This window comes from Musca autumnalis, unplaced genomic scaffold (genome assembly GCF_047663935.1).
Source record: "Musca autumnalis isolate F117 unplaced genomic scaffold, ASM4766393v1 scaffold_4, whole genome shotgun sequence".
Classification (NCBI taxonomy): domain Eukaryota; kingdom Metazoa; phylum Arthropoda; class Insecta; order Diptera; family Muscidae; genus Musca; species Musca autumnalis.
In genome coordinates this window covers 235,379,609-235,397,162 of record NW_027411977.1, presented here as the reverse complement: position 1 = coordinate 235,397,162, position 17,554 = coordinate 235,379,609, and the positions used below count along the sequence as shown (strand labels likewise).

Genomic DNA, 17,554 nt, shown 5'->3' with positions numbered 1-17,554 from the left:
AGACCTGGATTTTTAAAAAAAATATTTTTAAAAGACCTGGATTTTAAAAAAAAAATATTTTTAAAAGACCTGGATTTAAAAAAAAAATTTTCCAAGACGTGGATTTTTAAAAAAAAAAATATTTTTAAAAGACCTGGATTTTTAAAAAAAAATATTTTTAAAAGACCTGGATTTTAAAAAAAAAAAATTCCAAGACGTGGATTTTTAAAAAAAAATATTTTTCTAAGACGTGGATTTTTTAAAAAAAAAAATTTTCTAAGACGTGGATTTTTTTAAAAAAAAATATTTTTCTAAGACGTGGATTTTTTTTAAAAAAAATATTTTTCCAAGGCGTGGATTTTTTAAAAATATTTTTTCCAATACGAGGATTTTTAAAAAAAATATTTTTCTAAGACGTGGATTTTTAAAAAAAATATTTTTCTAAGACTTGAATTTTTAAAAAAAAAAAATATTTTTCTAATATCAAGACGTGGATTTTAAAAAAATATTTTTCTAAGACGTGGATTTTTTAAAAATATTTTTTCCAATACGTGGATTTTAAAAAAAAAATATTTTTCAAATACGTGGATTTTTAAAAAAAAATATTTTTCTAAGACGTGGATTTTTAAAAAAAAATATTTTTCTAAGACTTGGATTTTTAAAAAAAAAAAATATTTTTCTAATATCAAGACGTGGATTTTAAAAAAATATTTTTCAGGGAACTTGGATTCTTTCAAAACATTTTTCAAGACGTGGATTTTTTAAAAATATTTTTCAAAACGTGGACTTTTAAAAAAATATTTTTCAGGGAACTTGGATTCTTTAAAAACATTTTTCTAGACGTGGATTCTTTAAAAAGATTTTTCAAGACGTGGATTTTTTAAACATATTTTTCAAAACGTGGACTTTTAAAAAAATATTTTTCAGGGAACTTGGATTCTTTAAAAACATTTTTCAAGACGTGGATTTTTTAAAAATATTTTTCAAAATGTGGACTTTTAAAAAAATATTTTTCAAAACGTGGATTAAAAAAATATTTTTCAAAACGTGGATTTAAAAAAATATTTTTCAAAACGTGGATTTTTAAAAAAATATTTTGCAAATTTAAAAAAATAGATCCAAACAAAATTAAAACGTGGTTTTATACGAATACAACGTAAATTTAAACAAAACAAGTTAAAAAGGTGTCAGTCGGCTTTGCCGACAGATATATACCCTCAGCCAATGTGAAGTGAAACTTTCACCTACGGACAGATCGAATGTATTTAAGGTATCTTCAGAATATTGTGGCCCTTTCGGCCACAATTAATTAATTAACTGCACTAAGACACAAATGTTGGTCCTATGTGGGAGGAGGTACCCTTAGGAAGGACCGATATGGGCCATTTTAAAAGATAATCTAAATTTTGATAAAATATTAGGAGATCAAAAGTTTGGACCAAATTGGTTGCCCCATTCAAGTGATATCGTCCTAGCATATTAGTGACATTTTTTAAATATTGGGGAGAAGTACCGGAAGTTGTGGACAGGTATTACCCCATGAAACTAAGTTTGGATATAATACGACGAAGACCAAATGTTGGAAAAAATCGGTTGAACAGTTCGAGAGTTATCGTGCTCTCCGACAGCCACATATGTTGACATAGGGATTTTTAACACCTTTCGGGCTGCTTTCCTAAGAAATATGGACTTGCCCCTGAAAAAACCTTGACCGTCGTAATGGAGGTAGCGAATGCAAATCGCATCAACAAAAATCATTTTGGATTTTTTAAAAATATTTTTCAAAACGTGGATTTTTAAAAAATATGTTTCAAATTATGGATTTAAAAAATACTTTTCAAAACATGGATTAAAAAAAATATTTTTTCAAAACGTGGATTTAAAAAAAAAACATGTTTCAAAACGCAAATTTTTCAAATCGTACTTTTTTAAAAGCATTTTTCAAAACGTTGATTTATAAAAATGTATAAAAATATTTTTTCAAAACCTAAATGTTTACATTTTTTACAAAACGTGGATGTAAAAAACCACGGGGTCCCGGTGGGCCGTCTACTCTACAGTAAATCAATCTAATCAAATTTTTCAAAATTTGGATTGAATGACCATCGGATCTTTAGTGTAATGGTTGCGATACACTTTATGTAGGGTGGCACATCGTTTTTCTTCTAGGCCTATTGTTATTGACCATGGCATTTGCTTCCATTTGTTGTACATTGGTGAAGAGAAGATATCACTACTATAACCAAAAAATGGTATCAAGCAGCTAATCTTGTAAACCTGAAATGTGATTCAGTTCAATAATTTTGTTTTTGGCCGTCATATATATGACATGTTATGCTTCAAGTATTTAATTATAGGTTGTGTGGTAGTTTCAGTATTTTGAATATTTTTTTAGTTCAATCGAATCGAAATACGAGCATTCACCGGTAATTGAAATAAGTTTATCTCTAGTAGTTTTTTTGGCATATCATTGATGAAGTGATACTTGTAAAATCCCGTTGGAACCTTTATGATGAACTTGAAGTCCACTTGAGGTCAAGTTGTGGTTTCTGTACTCATGGTATGGGTGAATGAGTTTGTCCAATGGCTATGAATGAATTTGAAATAGAAAAATAAGTTGTAGCTCTTCAGTGAATTGTTTTTATGAATGAATTTGAAATTTGTTTTTCGAAAATCGATACAGGGAACTTATATCACAACTCTTGACACTTGATAAGTATATCAAAGTTATTATTGATACGCTTCGAGCGCGTGTTTCCAATTCGGCACATTTCCTGGTGTCATTTTATGATGAGTGAAACTTCCACTTATCAAATGGTAAGAGAAATCATCATTGATGGGCATAACAGAAGGAGTTTTACCTTTTGGTTTCGCTATGATGAGTGTTGAAGAAGAAAAGGAACAAAGTATCAGTTTTTATAAAGAACTAAGGCCAACAATAACAATGTTCCCTACAATATTTGTTTGATACTACTTTCGGTATTCCAAAACGTTCTTTTGTGTATTGAAAATGATTTTGAACAGTCTACTTGTTAGAATTCTTGAAAAAAATCAAAGAACCACCACCAATATCACATCCATTCAAGCTCTACTGTTAAAGTTGACAGCTTATCGTCCGTCAGCTAGTGACATGAAAACTAAAAGCTTTTTTCGTACTTCAACTGTCACTTAGCTTTTGTTTACAAAACATATGTTGCTAACACAAATGTTAAGGCTAGGCTAAACGAGCCCCTTTAGCTAAAGGACATGTGACACAGCAACGCCAACAAATACATATGAAGCGATATGGTTGCCAAGGACAACAAGTACAAGAAATACCCATGAATACAGAAATAAAATGCTAAAGTGTGGCAAGGAAGTTTTATTCTATAAAGGCTTAATGAAAGAAGCAAAAATTTTTTGGCTATATTACTAAATAAACAAATCGAAGTGGGTAACAAGGATACCGAAAATAACAGCAAATTGTTAAGGATACTAAAGGAATTTTTGCGCCTAGAATTTAGTCTTACTTAAGGCTTCCAACATAGTAAAGGTATTTTTTCGGCAAGTTTGGTGTTTGGGAAACAGATTTTAGAGTTCTAAGAAAAAAAAGGGTGGAGAAGAGGATTGGTGTTTTTTGTGTCCAAAAATATTTCTATTGACCCTTACAAAGGCCAATAAACTTCCAGTTAATGACCTTTGAGATAAAGTGATAAAATATAATAGGTTTTGTGTTTCATTTTAGTTATGATTACGGGTTCGGAAGGCCGACAAAATCATACTCTACTGGATTTAAAGAAACAACAATGGGCCAAAGAAAAAGGTGAGCATTTTTTGTGTGTTTTCTAGAAGGGCTGCAGAAATTAAGAAATTAAATGACAACTTTGGGACTACAATCCAATTTGGATTTACTTTTCTTTCTAATTTGGCGTGAAGTGTAAAGAAACCACTTTCCAAAACTTATACAAAATATTATTTCCAGCACTACCAAACACGAATTTTTAAAGAATAAATTTTCCAGTATCTCCAAAGTATATTTCTGAAGAATATATTATCAATTCAAAAAAATGTTTTTCCGAACCCACAAAACATTTTGCCGACCTTCAACAAACGTGGTTTTTTAATAGTTTTTTTTAAATATATATATTTTATTTCAAAGCATTCCGAACGTTGGATTTTAATTTCATATATTTTTGCAAATCGAGGACTTTTAAAGAAATATCCACTTCAAAATTGAATTAAAAAAACATTTTTTTCTAACGTTGATTTTTAAAATTTTTTTCAAGACGTGGATTTTTAAAAAGTATTTTTCAAAACGTGGATTTATAAAAAATATTTTTCAAGACGTGGATTTTTCAAAACGTGGGTTTATAAAAAAATATAACATATTTTTCAAACGTGGATTTTTTTAAAAATAATTTTTTCGAACATGGATTTTGAAAACATATTTTTTCTAAGTTAAGTATTCTTACAAACGTGGATTTTTTAAAAATAATTTTTTCGAACATGGATTTTGAAAACATATTTTTTCTAAGTTAAGTATTCTTACAAACGTGGATTTTTTTAAAAATAATTTTTTCGAACATTGATTTTGAAAACATATTTTTGCTAAGTTAAGTATTCTTACAAACGTGGATTTTTTTAAAAATAATTTTTGAAACATTGATTTTGAAAACATATTTTTTTCAAGTAAAATATTTTTTCAAACTTGGATTTTTTAAAAATAATTTTTCAAACGTGGATTTTTAAAAATTATTTTTTTTCAGACATGTTTCTTTAAAAAATATTTTTTTTTAAACGTGGATTTTTAAAAATTATTTTTTTTCAGACATGTTTCTTTAAAAAATATTTTTTTTTTCAAACGTGGATTTTTAAAAAATATTTATTTCAAACAAATATTTTAAAATTTTTTTTTAACGTAAATTTTTAATTTTTTTCAAAACGTGGAATTTTTAAAAATATTTTTTTCGAACGTGGATTTTAAAAACATATTTTTGTTTTTCAAATAAAATATTTTTTAAACGTGGATTTTAAAAACATATTTTTGTTTTTCAAATAAAATATTTTTTTTTTCGAACGTGGATTTTAAAAACATATTTTTGTTTTTCAAATAAAATATTTTTTTTTTCGAACGTGGATTTTAAAAACATATTTTTGTTTTTCAAATAAAATATTTTTCAAACGTAAATTTTTAAAAATATTTTTTTCAAACGTAGATTTTTATAAATATTTTTTCAAGCGTGTATTTTTAAATATATTTTTTTAAAGGTGGATTTTTAAAAATATTTTTTTCAAACGTACATTTTGAAAATATTTTTTTCAAACGTGCAGTTTTAAAAACAATTGTTTTACAGACGTATATTTTTAAAAAATAAATATTTTCAAACATATATTTTTAAAAATATTTTTTTAAACGTAAATTTTAAATTTTTTTCAAAATTTTAAAAAATAGTTTTTTCGAACGTGGATTTTAAAAACATATTAAAATATTTTTTAAACGTGGATTTTAAAAACATATTAAAATATTTTTTAAACGTGGATTTTAAAAACATATTTTTGTTTTTCAAATAAAATATTTTTTTAAACGTGGATTTTTAAAAATAATTTTTTCGAACGTGGATTTTAAAAACATATTCTTGTTTTTCAAATAAAATATTTTGTTAAACGTGGATTTTTAAAAACATTTTTCAAACGTAAAGTTTTAAAAATATTTTTTTCAAACGTGGATTTAAAAAACATATTTTTAATATATTTAAAAAAATTCAAACGTGGATTTAAAAAAATTAAACGTGGATTTAAAAAAATTAAACGTGGATTTAAAAAAAAAATCAATATTGGATTTTAAGTTTTTTTTTTTTTCAATCGTGAATTTAAACAAAAAACAAAATTGGATTTTAAGATTTTTCAAGCGTGGATTTAAAAAAAATCAGACATTGATTTTTAAAAAATGTATTGTCAAACGTGGATTTTAAACAAACTTCAAATGTGGATTTTTAAAAATTATTTTTTTCAAACGTGGATTTTTAACAAAAAGATTTTGAGAAAATTCTTATTTCAAACTTGAATTTAAAAAAAATCAAACGTGGATTTAAAAATATTATTTCAGACGTGGTGTTTTAAAAATATTTTTTTGAAACGTGGATTTTTTAAAATATTTTTTCAAACGTGGATTTAAAAAACATATTTTTGACATAAATAAAAAAGTTCAAACGTGGATTTAAAAAAATTAAACGTAGATTTAAAAAAAAAAAATCAAAATTGGATTTTAAGTTTTTTTTCAATCGTGGATTTAAAAAAAAAACAAAATTGGATTTTAAGATTTTTTTAAACGTGGATTTAAAAAAAATCAGACATTGACTTTAAAAAAAATGTTTTGTCAAACGTGGATTTTAAACAAACTTCAAATGTGTATTATAAAAAATTATTTTTTTCAAACGTGGATTTTTAACAAAAAGATTTGGAGAAAATACTTATTTCAAACTTGAATTTAAAAAAATCAAACGTGTATTTAAAAAAAAAAATCAACAGGAAATTTTTAGAAAATATTTCTTTTAAACTTGGATTTAAAAAAATATTCAAATGAGGAATTAAAAACATCAAACTTTAATCCTTAGAAAAAAATCAAACGTGGGTTTTAAAAAATATTTACTTCAATCGTGGTTTTTAAAAAATATTTTCTTCAAAGGTGGATTTAAAAAAAATTGCTTCAAACGCGGATTATAAAAAATATTTTCTGCAAACGTGGATTTTAATAAAAAAAATATTTTTTTTGAAACGTGGATTTTAAGAAATATTTTTTTCAACGTGGATTTTAAAAAAAGATATTCTTTAAACGTGGATTTTAAAAAATATTTGCTTCAAACGTGGATTTCAAATCTAATTATTTCAAACTAGTTTTTAAGACAAAAATTTAAATGGGATTTTTAGAAATATTAACAGAGGATTTTTTTTTAATTTTTTGATCGAAAAAAATCAAACGTAGATTTAAACAAAACATTTTTTTAAGACGTTGGCTTAAAAAAAATTCATGCGTTGATTTTAAAAAATTGCAAGACGTGGACTTTTAAAATATTTTTTCAAACGTGGATTTTAAACGTGGCAATATTAAAACATATGTTGTGGGATGCAGTTAAAATTTCCATTTAAAAAAATATATTTCCAAAGGTCAATATTTAAAAAAAAAATCAAATGTGGATTTTTAAAAAAAATATTATTTTGTCCACTTAAAAAATATATTTTCTCAAATGTCAATATTTTTTTTCAAACATAGATTTTTTTTATTTGTGGATAATTTTTTTCACAAGTCGATATTTCAAAAATATTTCTTTTTTTTTCAAACGTGTATTTAAAAAAAAATTATTTTTCCTTAAGTTGGATTAAAAAAAAAATTAAAACCTCGATTTTTTAAAAAATATTTTTTTAACGTGGATTTTATTAAAAAATATTTTTTTAAACTTGGTATTTAAAAAAAACGTTTTTCGAGGCTGGGATTATAAAATATCAGGGCTTATAAAATAATAAGGAAGGGATTATGAAATATTTTTTCGAGAAGTGGATATTTCAAAATATGTATTTTAACTCAGTTTTTAAATAAATATTTTTCCAGACTTGCATTAAAGAAAATCGAGAAAGGAATTAAAAAAATGTTAATTTAAAAAAATCAATATGTGAATTAAAAAAATTCTTAGCGTAAATTTTAACAAATATTTACAAAACGTGGACATTCCAAAAAATATTTTCAGTCCTGGATTTTTTTAAAATATTTTCATACATCGATTTAAACAAAAAAATTAAAACCTGGATTTTTAAAAATCTTTTCATAGCGTGACTTTTTACAAAACATTTGTTTCTACCGTGAATTTCAAAAAAAAAAAAATATTTTTTTTTTCAAGCGTGGACTTTTACAATAAATTTTTTGGTCAATCAATATTCAATATTTTTTAAAGATAATTTTTTTAACATACGAGGTTTTTAAACATTTTTTCCAAGACGTGGATTTAAAAAAAAATATATATTTTTCAAAACAGTGATTTAAATAAAAAATAGTTGTTAAATAATATTTAAATAAAATAATAGTCGTGGATTTAATTTTTCCAAGACTTTTAAAAAATATTTTCAAGACGTGGATTATTAAAAAAAGTCATAAAATTTCGATTTTGCAGCCCTTCTAGAATTACATTTTTAAATGAACAGATATTTTGAAAATTATTTTTGTTTTTTCTTTTTTTCAGAGGAAATTGCCAAACTGGATGAAATGTTTTCTTCCGTCCATTCATCATCATCCACACATCATCATCATCAGAAAATAGAACGCACTTCCATACGCACTTTTTACTCGAATTTGGATTTAAGCCAAACCACAAGGAAAAATTCACGACAACATTTGTATCAACAACAACAACAGCAAAATCATCAGCAACAACCACATTCCCAACTCTCACCCAATTCCGATCTTCTTTCACCTCCAGACACAATAGACCCCGACAATATGCATGCCTTGGTGCCACGTAGTCAGGCCATGAAACCCAAACCTCGGGGCCAAAGTTTTGACTACATGCACAATTACATTGGAGACGACGATGATATGGGCAACGAAGCCGATTTCGAGGATATAGGTGAAGCCTATATGCCCCTACGAAGAGGTAGCCAATATCAACATGCCAACGGACGCCCAGTTTTACTCAATCAGAGACATAACAGTACAAGTCAAATGAGTCAAATGCCTGGGCAAAGGAAATATGCCTATGTTGAACTAATGCCTAATACCTTACAAACTGCCAAGGGAAGAATGCAAACACAACAGCGTATACGTAGCCCCAGTTTGCCAGTAATACGTCATCGTGATTATGTGGTCTATCAGCAGCAGCAACAGCAGCAGGGCAATAAACCATCCAACAAGCCAACAAATACCACCACACAACTGGTAAGTGTGGAGGCCAGTAACCAGCAGCAACACCACATGGCCACCCAACACCATTATCAACAACAACAACTTCGTTTGAATAAATCAAACAAACAACAACACTATCAACAATTTCCCCAGCAACACCATCAACAATTTCCTCCACCCCCACCCGCTGCCGGTTGCCAAGAGGAAGACACCTCCGGCTATTTAAGTGATTCCCCAAAAAATATTCATACACCCAATATTTGGTTCAATGATGGTGCCAGTCAAGTTGAAAGCATAACCAGTGCCGGCGATAGCCTTATGCAAGGACACACAGCCAATTCAGATGTGGAATATATAACATCGCGCAGGGGTAAGAGATCAATAACAACAAATCAACAGCAACATTATATACAACAACAGCAACAGCACCACCATCAATACCAACAACAACAGCAGCAGAATCAACAACAACAACAACTTTTATTAATGAAGGCAGCCACCAAAGGTCAACAAACGCAAAATGAGGAACATATTTTGAATAAAACTTATATTGTGAAACGCCGTGGCTCCCAGCAGCAGCAACATTTGGTGGAATATGATGACGATGGTTTGGGTGTTGAGGCCGTTAATAATACACAAGGAAAGGCATATAAAGCAGGAGGGTGAGTATGTGGGTGGATAAATACTTATTTCAGCTTGAAGTGGGGAAAGGGGTATCCAGAATTGGACTATTGTGTGTTCTTTGAAATTTATGAGTTCACACGAAAGTCCATGGAGGTCATTTGAAGGGTCACAATTAAAAAAATTCTTAATTTTGTTTATAAAAATTTCACGTTTGGATTGATTGACGAAAATATTCTTTAAAAAATACTCATTACAAATTGGCCTACTTTCTCATTATTTTAACACGGGCATGTCATAGGGAGTAACTACTTATTTTTTGGCACTTAAAAGTAAATAAATAAGTACTTAAATAAGTAGTTACGACTTGAAGTAACCAGGGAGTAACTACTTATTTATATACTTTTTAGTGGCCAAAAAATAAGTACTTACTCCCTATGACATGTCCATGTTAAAATAATGAGAAAATAGGCCAATTTGTAATGAGTATTTTTGCTGGGTTTGAAATTTTTTTGAAAACAATATTTGGATTTTTGGATTTTTTTTGAAAAAAAAAAATCTTTACAAAATCCACGCATGGATTTTTTTTGAAAAAATAGTTTTTTTTTTAAATCCACCTTAGGACTTTTTTGAAAAAAATATTCTTAAAAAAATCCACGTTCGGATTTTTTGAACAAATATTCTTTAAAAACTCGAAGTTTTAATTTTTTTAAAAAAATATTCTTTAAAAAATCGACGTTCGGATTTTTGAAAAAACAATCTTAAAAAAATCCACGTTGTGATTAAAAAAATCTTTAAAAAATCCACCTTTGGAGTTTTTTTTTTTTTTGAAAAAGATTCTTTTAAAAATCAACGTTTGGATGTTGTTGAAAAAAAAATCTTTATAAAAATTCACATTTGGATTTTTGAAAAAAAAAATTAAAAAAATTCATGTATGGATCTAAAGAAAAAAAATCTTTAAAAAATCCACGTTTGATTTTTTGAAAAAAATACTCCTCAAAACATCCGAGTTTGGATTTTTTGAAAAAAAACAGTCTCTTTGGATTTTTTGAAAAAAATATTCTTTACAAAATCCAAGTCTGGATTTTTTTGAAAAAAAAATATTCTGTAAAAATCACACGTTTAAAAAATCCACTTTTGGACATTTTTGTAAGGAAAAAAATTTAAAAATCCACGTTTAGACATTTTTGAAAGAAAAAAATTTAAAAATCCACGTTTAGATTTTTAACAAACACATCTTATAAAAATCCACGTATGGATTTATTGAAAAAAATGTTCTTTAAAAAATACAAATTAGGCTTTTTTGAAAAAATAAAATTCTGTAAATAATTCTGGTTTGGAATTTTTGAAAAAAATATTCTTTAAAAAATCCACTTTAAGAATCTTTGAAAAAAATATTCTTTAAAAAATCCACGTTTGAAGTTTTTTAACAAAATATTTTTTGAAAAAAAAATCTTTAAAAAGTCCGCGTTGGGATTTTTTAAGAAAATATTCTTGAAAAAATTCACGTTTAAATTTGAAAAAAAATATTCTTTAAAAAATCCACTCTTAGATTTTTGGAAAAAAATATTCTTGAAAAAATTCACGTTTGGATTTTTTATAAATATTTTTTAATTATTTAATACTTAAAAAATTAATTTTTAGAATTTTTGAAAAAAATATTCTTTAAGAAATCCGCTGTTGGATTCTTTGAAACAAATGTTCTCTAAAAAATCCACGTTTGGATTTTTTTTTTTTAAATATTTTTTTTAAAAAATACACTATTGCATTTTGAAAAAAAAAAATCTTTAAAAATCCTCGTTTGGATTTTTGAAAAAAAATCTTTAAAAATCCACGTTTGGATTTTTGAAAAAAAAATCTTTAAAAATCCACGTTTGGATTTTGAAAAAAAAATCTTTAAAAATCCACGTTTGGATTTTTGAAAAATAAAATCTTTAAAAATCCACGTTTGGATTTTTGAAAAATAAAATCTTTAAAAATCCACGTTTGGATTTTTTAAAAAAAATCTTTAAAAATCCACGTTTGGATTTTTTAAAAAAAAAATCTTTAAAAATTCAGGTTTGGATATTTGAAAAAAAAAATCTTTAAAAATCCACGTTTGGATTTTTGAAAAAAAAATTTTTTAAAAATCCACGTTTGGATATTTGAAAAAAAATATTCTTTAAAAAATCCACGTTTGGATTTTTGAAAAAAAATATTCTTTAAAAAATCCACGTTTGGATTTCGGAAAAAAATATTCTTTAAAAACTCCACGTTTGGATTTTTTGAAGGAAAAAAATTTAAAAATCCACTTTTGGATTTTTTGAAGAAAAAAATGTAAAAATCAACGTTTGTATTTTTTGAAAAAAAAATTTAAAGATCCAAGTTTGGACATTTTTGAAGAAAAAAAATTTAAAAATCCACTTTTGGATTTTTTGAAGAAAAAAATTTAAAAATTCACGCTTAGATTTAAAAAAAAAATCTTCTAAAAATCCACTTTTGGATTTATTGGAAAAAATGTTCTTTAAAAAATCCACTTTTGGATTTATTGAAAAAAATGTTCTTTAAAAAATCCACTTTTGGATTTATTGAAAAAAATGTTCTTAAAAAATCCACGTTTAGATTTAAAAAAAAAAACTTCTAAAAATCCACTTTTGGATTTATTGAAAAAAATGTTCTTTAAAAAATCCACGTTTAGATTTAAAAAAAAACTTCTAAAAATCCACTTTTGGATTTATTGAAAAAAATGTTCTTTAAAAATACACGTTTGGATTTTTTGAAAAAAATATTCGTTAAAAAATCCACCCTTAGATTTTTGGAAAAATATTCTTTAAAAAACCACACTTAGATTTTTTTAAAAAAATATTCTTAGATTTTTGGAAAAAATATTATTTAAAAATCCGCGTTTGGATTTAAAAAAAAAAACATTTTTTTTTAAAATATTCACGTTTGGATTTTTTGAAAAAATATTCTGTAAAAAATCCACGTTTGGTTTTTTTTGAAAAAAATATTCTTTCAAAAATCTAGGTTTTGAAAAAAAATATTCTTTAAAAAATCTAGGTTTTGAAAAAAATATTATTTAAAAAATCTAAATTTGGATTTTTGTAAAAAAAAATACAATCTTTAAAAAATTCATGTTGGGATTAAAAAAAATCTTTAAAAAATAGACGTTTGGATTTAAAAAAAAAAACAATCTTTAAAAAATCGACGTTTGGATTTTTAAAAAACAATCTTTAAAAAATCGACGATTAAAAAGATCCCACGTTTAGATTTTTTTTTTGAAAAATATATTCGTTAAAAAATCCTGGTTTGGATTTTCTTGACAAAAATTTTCTTTATAAAATCCAAGTCTTTCTTAAAAAAATCCCACGTTTGATTTTTTTATTCTTTAAAAAATCCATAATTGGATTTTTTTTAAATATTCTTTTTTGAAAAAATATTCTTTAAAAAATCCAACTTTGGATTTTTTTGAAAAAAATATTCTTTAAAAAATCCACAATTGGATTTTTGAAAAAAAAAAATATTCTTTAAACAAACTCTCACGTTTGTATTTTTTGAAAAAAAAAATTCTTTAAAAAAATCAAACGCTTGGATTTTTTGAAAAATAAAATCTTTAAAAAATCCAGGTTTGGACTTTAAAAAAAAAAAATAACAAATTAACGTTTGGATTTAAAAAAAAATTGAAAAAAAATCCACCTGTGAGGTCTAGTGTCCTTGAAAAATATTCTTTAAATGTCGATGAGCTAAATTGACCACCCTCTCTCATTGTTTTCTCTTTTAGGTACTACGTCACAGCTGGTTCCCCAGGCAGTCTACACAGCCGTGATATATCAACCTCCAATACCTATCAAGTTCATCACACCGATGAATCGGAAATCTATCAGCAACACACCCAAGAGGAACGTGAACGGGCCAAATGGAGCTACAGCAATCAACAATCTCAGGATATGAAACAACCAGGTGGGCCCAATTGGCTTAGTCGAGGCCTTCACGAACTCAAAGACAGTGAAGATGATACGCAATCTATGCTCTCATCCTCTTGCTATCTTCGTGGGCAGAATGCCCCAATAGAACCCCACGAAATGGCTGAACGTTTGGATAAAAAACGTAAGGCTGCAGAATATCATGAAGCCATCAAACAGCAACTGCTGGAACGTGAAAGTCAGCGTCGCTGGGAAATGGAAAAACATCGTAAGGAGGAGCAGCAAGAAGAGGAGAGAGTTCGAAAGCAGAAACAAATGGAACAGGAACGTTTGGAAATGGAGAGACGCCAACAATTGGAGAGGGAAGAGGCCCAGAAGCGTAAACAGGAAGCAATGCTGGAGGCCATTGCCAAGGCGGAAATGGCTGCCAAGTTGGAGAAGCAAAAGAAGAGAAATAAATTGAGGGAGTCCAAAGAGGAGGATTTCCAGGAATCTAAAGAAGATTTGATTATGGAATCGGTAAGAACTCAGCAGCAAAGTTCGGACATTAAAAAGGAAGAAGAAGTTGTGGAGGTATTGAATGTTGAGATCCATGAAAAGCGTGAAGAGAAAATGAAAATTTCGTCCGAAATACAGAAAGTGGAGGAAGTGGCTCCAGCAGTGGTGGAGCAAGAGGATAAAGTCTTAATTGGAACTCCCATAAATTTGCGTAGAACATTTAGCAAACCCATACAACCACCTCCCACCCAATCCTCACAGGCCATTGAAGCGGAAAAGAAAAAGGAGGAACACAAACCAGCTGAGAATGTAGTGATAATGCAACCGGCCACCTTGATACCTCTGCCGGTGACCACAGATATCTATGGACTGCAGAATGCTATAGGGAACTTACAAATTGCCACTTATTTTATGCAGCAGCAACTTCAACCCCACACCGCCAATACGGATACAGACTTTTCCAAAACCACCGGTGGAGCCTTCACACAAAGGACCGACACTTCCATATGTACCGAGGAAGGTTATCAACCCCCAGAGACACCTAGAACTCTCAACGAAAGTCGTCAAAGTAATCAGCATAAATACACCCAGGTGGAGGAGATTGTCGAAGAAGTGAGCGGAGAAGAGGAAGACAAAAATAAAATGGCCTTGATACCACTTCAGTCACAACATAAGGAATTGCAAAGCGAAGAATCCACAGAGGAACTTAGTAAAGATGAATCCAATGATTCAAAAATTTGTCAGGATGTGGAAACCCAAACGGAGCTACCCCTAAATTGTGATTTATGTTTGTTCCATGACAACTTCTATAAGGTACTGCTCAAACGTGAGGTATCCACCACAACTACCACACAGACTTCAAAGACGAATAAGCCAGCCAAGGAAACGGAAAAGGATCAAGAGACCACAACAACCACCACCACGACAACCACAACAACCTTCAAGGCCAAATCCAAAGATAAGGATAAGAAGAGACATAGCAAGGAGGGCCACAATAAAATGGATGAAAGACCCAAATGGGGGGTTAATCGCCCTGTGGTGCAATATGTCAAGGCCAGTGATAGGGATCCGTTTTGTTTGCGCAACAAGAAGAAACATTGCAATGCCACCGGTCCCAAACCTTCGAGGTCTCAATCTGTGGACTCCAGACTAGATTGTAATGGCAACAACAATGGGACGGATCAACATCTCCCCAAAGCCAAAACGGACCATGATAATGAGGGGCAACGTGAAAGTTCGGCAGAAAAAGAGGGATTTATGCTGAAGGCACGCAATGTTTGCACTGAAATTTTGCCCATTAAGACCGATGAGAAGGGAAGGATTTTTCTGAACTTTCGTGAGGCCAGTGCCATAATGAACGAAGATGAAATCAAGGAGAAGTTAAGGCAAAAATATTTCAATTTTGGTAGAATTCTACCGCGGCGTAGTTGGGCCTCAGCCACCCACAATGGTGGTGTGGGAGGAGGTGGCGGCGGCATGAATTATGCCATTTCCCAGGTGGGAGATATAAATGGCGATTAGAGGAAAACGAATTAGTAGAAAATAATTATAACGAAACAATTTTTGTAGTTGTATTTTTAATAAAGAATCAAAAAAGAAAAAACACCTAAGAAAGTTCATGTGTGTGGTATTATTCACTTCTGTGGTTAAAAAAAGTCTTTGTTTATATGCTGAAAAAAAATTAAATTATTTAATTAATTTTCCTGCAAAAGGAAAAAAAACAAACACGAAAAAAGTCATTGCTTGCAAAACTGAACTTTTTTCAAGGTATTGTGCAACAATGTAACAACAATCTTTCGGTGCAACAAGTTCAATGCAACATAATAAAGTTGACCTTAGCTGGCAATGCGAACAACAATAACGCCATCCTACAACAATAATAACAACATCATGAGTCCGAATCAAGGTAATGGCGGCTAAATTGAAAAAAAGCGAAAACTGAAATCAAAGAATGTTTGTTTTTTCTTAGTTGGAGGAGTAAACGTCTGTGGAGAAGTAGGCGGAGGCGTATTTGCAGGGAGTAAATTAAAATAATGAAGTGATTCTCGTTGTTGATTAGACATCATTGTGTTGGGTTGTTTGTTTGTTTCAGCTAAAAAAGTTCCCACATGTGTTCTAGTTTCATTGTACACTTTGGAGGTGACAATAACAATCATATTATTAATTTAAATTTCAAAGAGAGGAAAAAAATAAAACAATTATTGCATACAATTGAATTGTTAGAACCAAACTAACAATACCAAAGCCAATGTCATGTGAATAGGGCTTAAAAGTAATAAATTTATGATATGATATAAAAGAAGTAATCTTTAACCATTTGAAATTGTTTAGATGGAAAATTTCGTCTTTTTGTCTTCAAGAAATCGTGTGACAGTATAGGGTAAGTGTACCAATAGTTGTTGTTGTAGCAACGCATATATGTACGTTAGTGTATTATTTCAGTTATCAAGTTCCTCTGTATCCAGACTCAAGAATTCTGCAACTTGGACTGGTTGCGTCCATAAAGAATGAGGAGACGGGTGAGTGGGGTTAGCTGGGCAGTTGAATAAATGCAGAGTATCGTGTGGTCCCAATCCACATGCTTGGCATATGTTGGGTATCGTGGTGTCAATTCTGGCCCAATACGAATTGAGGAGGCTGTATCTTCCGGATCTTAACTGAGCTAAAACCACTCGTGTTTGCCTTGGCAGCTGGCGTTATTCTGCTGCGATGGAGGGGGGATGGTCTCCAAGTACGGCATTGACACTGTATCTTCGTACTGCTTCCGCAACCATGTAGGTGTGAATGCGATTCAAGCCTACCTGATAGGCTCGTTGATCTAGCGGTTCTCTTTTATACCCTTGGACCTCTCTCTCTAGATCATGAAGGTCTCTCCTGACGTGCCTTGGTGGGGGGAGCCTGTCCATTAAATCGTGACAGGGATGCTCACTGCGGTAACACCCAAGCAGGCACTGCATCGACAATATCTTATTGTGCTGACGCACCGGTAAAACCTTCGCCTCCTCATGAAGATGGTCCACTGGTGTCATGAGGAGACACCCTGTTGCAGTTCTCAGGGCGGCATTCTGGCAGGTTTGAATCTTCTTCCACTGCGATGCGCTTACCTTTGCAGACCATGCTGGCGCCGCATAGCTTACCACAGACCGGCTTATTGCATTGTAGGTGGTCAACAAGGTTTCTTTATCAGCACCCCAAGTGCTGCCGGCCAGCGACTTGAGAACCTTGTTCCTACTTCTGATGTTATTGCAAATAGCTGTGGCATGCGCGGACGACTTGAACATGCTATCGAAATTTACACCCAGTATTTTAGGGTAGTTAGTGGTCGGAACCAGTGCACCATCGACCAGTGCACCATCGACCAATATGTTCAGTGGGAGCCTCATCTCAGCCGTCCATGTGGTGAACAGTGTGGCTGTGGATTTAGCGGCGGATATTTTCATATTCCTCAGATGGAAGAACTGCACTAGGTTAGCTATGTAGACATTTAATCTATCGCATATGTCATACATCACGATCTCTATGCCGTCTGGAGAGTGTGGAATTTCAGAAAGGTAGAGGTTAAACAGTTCCGGAGATATCATCCCTCCTTGGGGAACTCCCTGTTTTACTCTATGGGTTTTGGACTTTTTGTTTCTGAATTCTACAAACGACTGGCGTCCACACATATAGTTGATTACCCAATGTT

At 29.7% G+C, this 17,554-nt stretch overlaps 1 protein-coding gene across 1 annotated transcript; it reads left to right on the top strand.

Moving 5' to 3' along the window:
- Nucleotides 1-3,301: 3,301 nt before the first annotated feature.
- Nucleotides 3,302-15,472, top strand: LOC141402018 (uncharacterized). Its single transcript, XM_073982626.1, has 4 exons — nt 3,302-3,511; nt 3,704-3,781; nt 8,190-9,510; nt 13,230-15,472. Exons 2-4 carry the CDS (start codon nt 3,706-3,708, stop codon nt 15,388-15,390), a joined length of 3,558 nt encoding a protein of 1,185 aa, XP_073838727.1. The 5' UTR covers nt 3,302-3,511; nt 3,704-3,705; the 3' UTR covers nt 15,391-15,472.
- The last annotated feature ends 2,082 nt before the right edge of the window (nt 15,473-17,554 follow it).